At 49.5% G+C, this 9,356-nt stretch overlaps 1 protein-coding gene across 1 annotated transcript in view; it reads left to right on the top strand.

The window, feature by feature from the left end:
• Positions 1–9,356, top strand: part of LOC107112914 (L-lactate dehydrogenase B chain-like) — a 28,189-nt gene that overhangs the window by 5,979 nt on the left and 12,854 nt on the right. Inside the window, exons 3-5 of the mRNA XM_015414123.1 lie at positions 1,042–1,225; positions 3,168–3,341; positions 7,683–7,894. Of these exons, the coding sequence (XP_015269609.1) occupies positions 1,042–1,225; positions 3,168–3,341; positions 7,683–7,894 (570 nt within the window). The remainder of the gene's footprint in view (positions 1–1,041; positions 1,226–3,167; positions 3,342–7,682; positions 7,895–9,356) is intronic.

Genomic DNA, 9,356 nt, shown 5'->3' with positions numbered 1-9,356 from the left:
TCCAAACTCACAGGGTAGCTGCTGGAGCCTCTACCCAAGATACCCACCAGGTTTCAAGAACATTGGACCACAGACCACCAAGTTTCAAGAACATTGGACTATGTTTTCCCACCATAGAGAACAATGGAGGGGATGGGGGCAACCTGTTTGGGGGCCTGTAGAATTGGACCCCCTGGTCCAATGTTCTTGAAGCTTGGTGGGTATCTTGGGGGGAGGCTCCAGCAGCTACCCTGTGAGTTTGGAGCCTCTCCCTCAAACCCCCTCCCCTCCAGCCCCCAGAATATACCCTATATTTTTGCCATTGACTACAATGGCCTATAGGATATAATGGGGCCGAATTGCCGCCGAAATTCGGTGGCAATTTGGCAGCAAGCTGATTCAGATTGGAGAATCTGAATCGGCCTGCAGCAGCCCAAAATAGGCCCAAATCGGCCATTTTCGGGGGTGCATTCGGTTCAGACAAACCGAATGCACATCCCTATACCTTATGTTGCCGTATGTGAAGTGTAACAGTATTTGGGCATTTCCAGTTAGCAGCTATAGATGTTTTGGTGGGTATGGGATCAGCTCTTTTCTAATATTTGGGACTGTGCTGTCCTTCCAGTATTTAAGAAACAATATCTCCGGTGCAAATGGGGTTGCAAGGCAGAGAGATGAAAATAAAATGGTTGGGGGAGTGGATGTCATTTCCCCTGAGCTGTTAAGGAGGTGCAGATCTCAACCTGTAACTTGGAAGACGGGGGGGTACAGTTTGCTAGGTAAGACTTCCATGCAGTGGAGCCATTAGGACGGTCAAGGTGGCTGAGGGAGATGCCGGGGCCCAGTGGTGGAGTCTCTGCTTTGCATACTGAAGATGCCAGGTTCCGTTCTGGAGCAGGTAATGGACGGCAATAAAGATCTCTGCCCGAGACCCTGGAGAGCTACTGCCAGTCAGAGCCGAAGATACACCTCGTGACGGTCTGGGTGGTTGTGGGAGGGGCCGTGGCTCAGGGGTGGAGTCTCTGCTTTGCATGCCGAAGGTCCCTAACAGCCTGATGCCTTCCGGATGCAGACTATGCCGTCACGGCCAATTCCAAGGTTGTCGTGGTTTCCGCCGGAGTCCGCCAGCAGGAAGGGGAGAGCCGTCTCGACCTGGTCCAGAGGAACGTGAACGTCTTCAAGTTTATCATCCCCCAGGTGGTCAAGTACAGTCCGAACTGCATCATCCTGGTCGTGTCCAACCCAGGTAAGTACAGCTGTCGGCCACTCGGGATCCCCCTCGCCCGTACAAACGGGCCTAGGTTTGCGTGCACGGCTATTGTGAATCGCACTCTTTCAAACCTTCCATGACACTTCTCGCTGGCGTTGTGCATGGACAGCATTGGAGCACCTGCAGGCCAATGTTCCCTCTAAGCTGTGGAGTCTTGTGAGCAAAAACTCTACTTTGTGAGCTGCTGGCATTGAAGTGGTGAGCGAGTGACTTGGCTCCTGCATAAATTAGTTTGCTCTGGAGCCCTCCTTCCTGAGCTAAGACAAAAATGTGTGAGCCGGAGGCTAAAAAACTATGAGCTAGCTCACACTAACTCAGCTTAGAGGGAACGCTGCTGCAGGCATAATGCGTCGCTCTTGGCTGTAAACAAAACACTATGAGGAAGCGCTCCGTGCTCTTGGTGACTTGGCTGTGAGACTTTTCATGCAATTTAAAAGCAAGTGGGTGGAAACAACCCTGGGGATGGGAACGGGCTTGGACGCTTGATTCCCCTAGTTTTATACGGCGAGGGGGCGCTTCGAAGATATTGTGGCAAAAGAACCTGAGTAGATGTTAAGAGTTGCTGGGAGGAAGATACCAAAGTGATACCAGGCTGGGGGTCCCCAGCCCAGAGATATCCGGCTGTCCTCAAGAAGGGCCTTTTCTGCCCTGGCCCCAACCTGGTGGAACTCTCTGCCAAGTTCCATCTGGGCCCTGTGGGACTTACGTACTACAGTTCCGCAGGGCTTGTAGGGCAGAGATGTTCCGCCAGGCATTTGGCTGAGGGCAGCAACGGTTCCCCCCAAGAGATAGCAACACCCTCGGGACTTGGACGCCATCTTGTTTTTTCTAGAATCTAGTGTTCTGTTGTTTGCTCTCTTTGTTTTAAGTGTTCCTTTGCTGGTTTGTATCATAAGAACATGAGATACGCCAATGTTGGATCAGGCCAAAGGCCCATCCAGTCCAACACTCTGTGTCACACAGTGACCAGAAATACCAGTGCCATCAGGAGGTCCACCAGTGGGGCCAGGACACTAGAAGCCCTCCCACTGTTGACACCCCCCCCCAAGCACCAAGAAGACAGAGCATCACTTGCCCCAGAGCCCCTATCTATACCTTGTGGCTAATAGCCACTGATGGAGCATCACTTGCCCCAGAGCCCCTATCTATACCTTGTGGCTAATAGCCACTGATGGACCTCTGCTCCATATCACTATAAAGTGCCCTGAGCCCGGTTTCCAGGGAGGGTGGTCAAAAATCCAATAAAAATAATAATAATTTCCACAGTGACGTTTCATGCTGGTGACATTTGAAGCAGCTCATGGCATTGATAGCTGCCATTGCATAGAGCAGGAATACCCAGTGTGGTGTGCGTGAGTGCCGTGACGCCCACCAATACCTTTCTGGTTGCCCACTGAGTGTTTTTAGAAAGCAGATGGGGCTTTTTGCCCAGTAAGGCTACTGATGGGCCACTGGAGGTACGATCAACTATGCAGATTTCTTAAAATGTTGCTTTGGCAACATATCGCAGTAAAACTGTCTTCACTTTCTGATTGAAGGTAAACTGTGGGAGCATTTTGTGGCTGGCTCCGCCTCCTGTGGCAGCCATTTTGTGGCGGGCTCCACCCCCTGTGGCAGCCATTTTGTTGCGGGCTCCACCTCCTGCGGCAGCCATTTTGTGTCTGAGCCCACCACACTGCGTCAGAATTCCAAAGGTGCCCACAGGCTCAAAAAGAGTGGGGGACCCCTGGCATAGAGGCTCTTCATGAACCCCACCAGGATTATGGCTCAGAGTTGCGGAGACCCTTCACATGGTAGTCTGCCTGCACAGAAGCCATAATGAACTACCCTGCTTAGTCCCTGGTCCTGAGCGCGTAGACATAGCACAAGTAGCACAAAGCTGCCCCCCCCCTCAGTCTGTCTGTCTTCCACTCCCCAGTGGACATCCTGACCTACGTCACGTGGAAGCTGAGTGGCCTGCCGAAGCATCGCGTCATCGGCAGCGGTTGCAACCTCGACACGGCCCGGTTTCGCTACCTGATGGCGGAGAAGCTGGGTGTCCACCCCTCCAGCTGCCACGGCTGGATCTTAGGAGAACACGGGGACTCAAGCGGTGAGTACTGCTGTTACCTGCCACATCTTCTTGATTCTATTATGCTATTCTATGATTCTATGAACACCAGAACCTTCCTGATTTATGCAGTGTGGTGATTGATGCAGAGAGCCAGTGTGGCGTAGTGGTTAAGAGTAACATTTGAGTCCAGTGGCGCCTTTAAGACCAACAAAGTTTAATTCTGGGTATAAGCTTTCATGTGCATGCACACTTCTTCAGACAGTGTCACAGTGTCAGAGTAGGATCTGGAAGATCCAGGTTTGAATCCTTGCTCATGCCATGAAAGCTCACTGGGTGATCTTGGGCCAGTCACACTCTCAGCTTAACCTACCTCATAGGGTTGTTGTGAATAATTAATAATTATCGTATAGCAGTGGGTGTTGTATAGCCAGGAGATCCTAAGATTGTCTGGCAGCCCGAAGTTCTAGCTCTCTTTGCATTATGCACCACTACGTAGTGAGCTAGGCTCGTTTTGGGGGCTGAGAGAGCTCTGAGAGAACTGTGCCTGTCCCAAGGTCACCCAGCGGCTTCACGTGGAGGAGTGGGGAATTGAACCCGGTTCTCCAGATCAGAGAACACCTCTCTTAACCACTACACCACGCGGGCTCTCTGTTGTGAAGATAAAACAGGAGGAGAGAAGAATGACTTTGGGTCCCTATTGGGGGAAAAAGTGGGGTGGGCATAAATAATTCAAACAAATAAGGCGGGATATAAATTGAAATAAATAAATTAAAAATAAATGCAGGCAGTAAATTGATCCGGTTAGCCAGCTGATGTCTTCTTCCACTGACAACAGTTTTGTGCACTTTAAAGCCGCGGTTCTTCCCAGTCTTGTTACTAGAGATCCTTGGAGTGGAGATGCCAGGGATTGAACCCTAGTTTGGGGTGGGGGTGTCCTGTTCTTGTGCTGTACTGTTAAGAAGAAGAAAAGATTGGATTTATACCCCACCCGTCACTACCTGAAGGAGTCTCAGAGCAGCTTACAATCCCTTCCCCCTCCCCACAACAGACACCCTGTGAGGTAAGTGAGGCCGAGAGAGCTCTCTTGAGAACTGCCCTTGAGAGAACAGCTCGGAGAGAACTTGTAACTGACCCAAGGTCACACCAGCAGCTGCATATGGAGAACTGGGGAATCAAACCCGGTTCTCCCAGATAAGAGTCGATGCTCTGAACCACTACACCAAACTGAGCCAATGACCCTTCCCAAAGTAGCACCCTGTCAGCATTGTCTTCTGTACACACACCCATGGGTGCACCCAAACCCGAGGCCAGAACAATGGCTCCGACATCGAATTTCTAAGAAAACAAATGGTTTACCTCTGATTCTTCTACCATCCTCGACAGCCAAAAAAGTTGACTCCCAAGATTACAGCATTCTGAAATAATTAAGTGATGTCAAGCAACAACCAACTTAAGACGACCCCTCATGGGGTTTTCAAAGAAAAGAGATGAGCAGAGGTGGTTTGCCATTGCCTGCCTCTGCGTAGCAACCCTGGACTTCCTTGGTGGTCTCCCATCCCGGCACTAACCAGGGCTGAGCCTGCTTAGCTTCTGAGATCCGACAGGCTAGCCTGGACTATTCAGGCTGCTATAGCATTTTAAAGCAGATCTAAATAGGAGGTAAGGAGCTGCGGTGGCTCAAGTGGTTAAGATGCTGAACTGCAGGCTGTGGAAGGTCGGTAGTTCAGCAGTTTGAGACCCGGGTGCTGCATGATGAGCTCCCGTCTCTAGTTCCAGCTCCTGCCAACCTAGCAGTTCGAAAGCAAGAAATTGCAAGTAGATAAATAGGTACCACTTCGGTGGGAAGGTAACAGCGTTCCGTGCGCCTTGGTGTTTAGTCATGCCGGCCACATGACCACGGAAACGTCTTCGGACAGCGCCGGCTCTTCGGCTTTGAAACGGAGATGAGCACCGCAACCCTAGAGTTGGACTCGACTGGCTTTCGAGCAAGGGAAACCTTTACCTTTACCTAGAGATGTGAAGGCCCAGGGGGAAAAACGGTTTTTTTCCTGAAACCTTTTTGTTTTTTTTCCGAAAAATTGGAAAAATTGAAAAAAGAAAAATAATGATTATGGAACGTTTTATTTTAACATGATGAATAAAATATTTTAAGACAAGGTGTTCAAATATTTGATACACTATATTTTTAATATGCTAGTTGTGATAATTTCATGCCATGTAAAAATGTCCATAGTCATATTTTATGTTCCTAAAGTAACAGAATGACTTTCAATCTAGAAAAGACAAAAGAAATGCTAATGTAGCATTTTTTTCAATTTTCCCAAAAATTTCCGTTTTTTTCCCCGGAAAAAACCGGGGGGGTTTTCCGAGCTTCAAAATTTCTGGAAAATTAACATCTTTACCTTTACCTGAATAGGAGGTATTGGGGGGGGGAAGCAGTTCTCGGAGAGGTCTGCTTTCAGACGTGAAAAGATGCTTGGCCTGCTGCTACCTTTTCTTCAGTAAGACCCCGGGAGGGGAAAACAAAACTTGACCCAAAGCCTGGAACATCAAGAACCACAAGGCTAAGAAAGAAGCCTGATAAAGGGGCAGTATTAAAAACCTAGTGTGTACGTATTATATACAAAAATAATCTATATTTATTAGAAAGACAGTTAAAAATGTATAAGGGTCCTTTTTTTCTCTGGCCTTCCTTGCAGATGGCATTTAGTGGGTGGGAGGCGCGAGGAGCTCTCAACTGGATCTGGACCTGACTGAAGGGACGGCTGGCTGGCTCTCCCTTTGGCCTCGGGAATTAAGCTCACGAAAAAGCAGCTAAGGAGAGCCACAGGCCTAAAGGGCCCAAAGTCAAACAAACGGCTTTCAAGTCCCCTCCGCCTGCAGCACACCTGCACGTCTTATCACCTTGGAGTTAACATTCCGTGCATTCCTTAGCTTTTTTTTTATATAGCCAGAATGAGAAGATTTCTCCAACCACGATTGCTGTAGGATATCAAGAAAGCTCTTGTTCTTTAGTCAGAGAAACTAGTTTTTCTGCTTCTTGAAGGTAGAGGCGGGAACGCCGGTTCCCCAGCGAGCCTTGACCTAATTTTTGTTCTAAGTAAATTTTTGTTTAAGTAAAATTTTAAAGTAAATTCAGTGCATCTCGGGCCTATCAGAGTTTATCCTTTGGGGGAAACGAGTTGTTTGTAAAAAAAAGAAAAGAAAAAAAAAGAAAAACTCCAGATAGAGGGGGGAATAGTTTCTCTTCAGAAGTTTCTAAGAGTTTTTTCGTAAGACTTCAGTTACTGTCTGTGTTTTCTGTACACACAAACTATCAGAGTTTATCCTTTGGGGGAAACGAGTTGTTTGTAAAAAAAAGAAAAGAAAAAAAAAGAAAAACTCCAGATAGAGGGGTGAATAGTTTCTCTTCAGAAGTTTCTAAGAGTTTTTTCTTAAGACTACAGTTACTGTCTGTGTTTTCTGTACACACAACATATCAGAGTTTATCCTTTGGGGGAAACGAGTTGTTTGTAAAAAAAAGAAAAGAAAAAAAAAGAAAAACTCCAGATAGAGGGGTGAATAGTTTCTCTTCAGAAGTTTCTAAGAGTTTTTTCTTAAGACTACAGTTACTGCCTGTGTTTTCCAATCATATCTGGCATAATTTCATGATCTCCAGTAACTGGATATTGGGTTAAAACAGACAGCTTAAACAAAGGGCTTTTCTGCATTCTCGTTCTACTCACTGGTGCTCTCTCTAAGCAGTGGAGTCTCGTGAGCAAAAATTATTTTGCTTTGTGAGCTGTTGGCATTAACGTTGTGAGCCGCTGCATACATTCGTTTGCTCTGGAGCCATCCTTCCTGAGCTAAGATGAAAATGTTTGAGCCGGAAGCTAAAAAACTATGAGCTAGCTCACACTGGCTCAGCTTAGAGGGCACGCTGGAGGAAGGGAGTCTTGTGCCCCTCCCACCAACCACACCATTTTCAAGAGAAAAGCATTTGGGGTCTTTGAGAACAGCAGGCGGGGGGGACAGACAGCTCCCTGCCTCCACATTAATGAACTGCAGAGCCACAGTTCCTCCTTCCTAGCGAGAGCCTTTTTTGCTACCGATTCACATGGGAAAGAGGGCCCAAATTACAGTCAGGGCCAATGTTCCCTCTAAGCTGTGGAGTCTTGTGAGCAAAAATTCTACTTTGTGAGCCACTGGCATGAAAGTGGCGAGCGAGCCATTTTGCTGCTGCATAAAATCATTGCTCTGGAGCCACATCCTTCCTGAGCTGAGACAACAATGTGTGAGCCGGAGGCTAAAAAATGGTGAGCTCGCTCACACTAACTCACCTTAGAGGGAACACTGGTCAATGCTGCGACTGATCTGGATTCTTGCTGCCTTCTCTCACAGTGCCGGTTTGGAGCGGCATCAACGTGGCCGGCGTCTCTCTCCAGGAACTGAACCCCGCAATGGGGAGCGACCAAGATCCTGAGAACTGGAAAGAAGTCCACAAGCAGGTGGTTGCCAGGTATGGAGACCGGCCGCCGGGAGGCGTTTGCTGCGTGGCTCAGGCTGCTGCAGAGCTCGGGGGCAAGCATTCCTCGCACCTCACCCGGCTAGCGGTACGTGGCAGCAGAAAAGAGCTAGAGTCCAGTGGCACCTTAAAGACTGACAACATTTGTGGCCGGGCAGGCACTTTTGTGAGTCACTCCCACAAATTTGTTTAGTCTTTAAGGTGCTACTGGACTCTGGCTCTTTTCTGCTGCTACAGACAGACTTAACAGGGCTACCTGTCTTTACATCCATTTGTAAGTACCGTCGGTTCGCCACCAACTTACGCCAACCCCAGCGAGGGGCTTTCAAGGCAAGTGAGACGCAGAGGTGGTTTGCCATGGCCTGCCTCTACAGGTCTTTCCTTGGTGGTCTCTAATCCAGGCCTTACGGCGATGCTAGCAAGGGACTTTCAAGGCAGTTGAGAAACAGAGGTGGCTTGTCATTGCCAATGTGCCAGTGCCCCAAAAACCCCCAAAGCAAAAAAATCTCTCCCCTCTGCAGTGGCAGCGGCCTACATAGGGGAGCATGTTTGCTAATGGCAGCCATTGCCTGCCTCTGCAGAGCCTTCCCTGGTGGTCTCTCATCCAAGCCTTATGGAGGACCCCAGCAAGAGGCTTTCAAGGCAAGTGAGAAGCAGAGGTGGTTTGCCACGGCCTCCTTCTGCAGAGTCTTCCCTGGTTGTCTCCCATCCAAGCCTTATGGAGACCTCAGCAAGGGGCTTTCAAGGCAAGTGAGAAGCAGAGGGGGTTTGCCACGGCCTGCCTCTGCAGAGCCTTCCCTGGTGGTCTCCCATCTTGTACTGACACTTCTTACCTACTGAGATCCGATAAGATCGGGCTACACCATGCTGCCTTCCCTCCCACGACCTTGCTAACAAGGGAACAGCATAAATAAGTACAATAGGCAGCTGCTGTCTGCTGTCTCTGCCTGTGGCCGTCACTACATCTGCTGCCCTTACCTGGATATCCCAGGCAAGTCAGATCTCGGAAGCTAAGGAGGGTCGATTCTGGCTGGTACTTGGATGGGAGACCACAAAGGAATACCAGCAGTCGGGAGGGCGGGGGCAGGCTTTATCCAGCCACCTCTCTGAATATCCTCCAGGCCCCCAGTAGGGGTCAGTCACCAGAGGTCGCCACGACTTCCAGGTGCACACACATGCACACACACACTCACACACACACACGTACATATGAAAAACACACCAAAACCCCCCCCCCCAATGAAGTACTTTCTCCCCTCCGCCTTTGCACTCTCCTCCTTTTCCACATCACCAGCTGCCTCCTTTTGTTCTCCATCCCCGCTCCAACTGGTTCGGTCTTCTCCCGCCAGCTAGTGCGGTCCCCACCCAACATTGGTACGCCCCGGTGATGTCATCAAGCGGCGCTGGAGTCAGTGCTGACCTCAGCCCAGTCAGCCGTGCCTCCACCCTGCGTCGGGGGCAGCCGCGCCATCGGTGGGGAATAGTCTGTCCACCGCTAAGATCAGGGCTAGATTGCGTGTGGGTCCCTGGCTTTCTGCCCAGGCCGTAGT

Source organism: Gekko japonicus, unplaced genomic scaffold (genome assembly GCF_001447785.1).
Source record: "Gekko japonicus isolate JY-2015 unplaced genomic scaffold, Gekko_japonicus_V1.1 scaffold4148, whole genome shotgun sequence".
In the NCBI taxonomy this organism is placed as follows: Eukaryota; Metazoa; Chordata; class Lepidosauria; order Squamata; family Gekkonidae; genus Gekko; species Gekko japonicus.
Note: the sequence above shows the minus strand (reverse complement) of the source record. Positions and strands in the feature narration are given on the sequence as shown.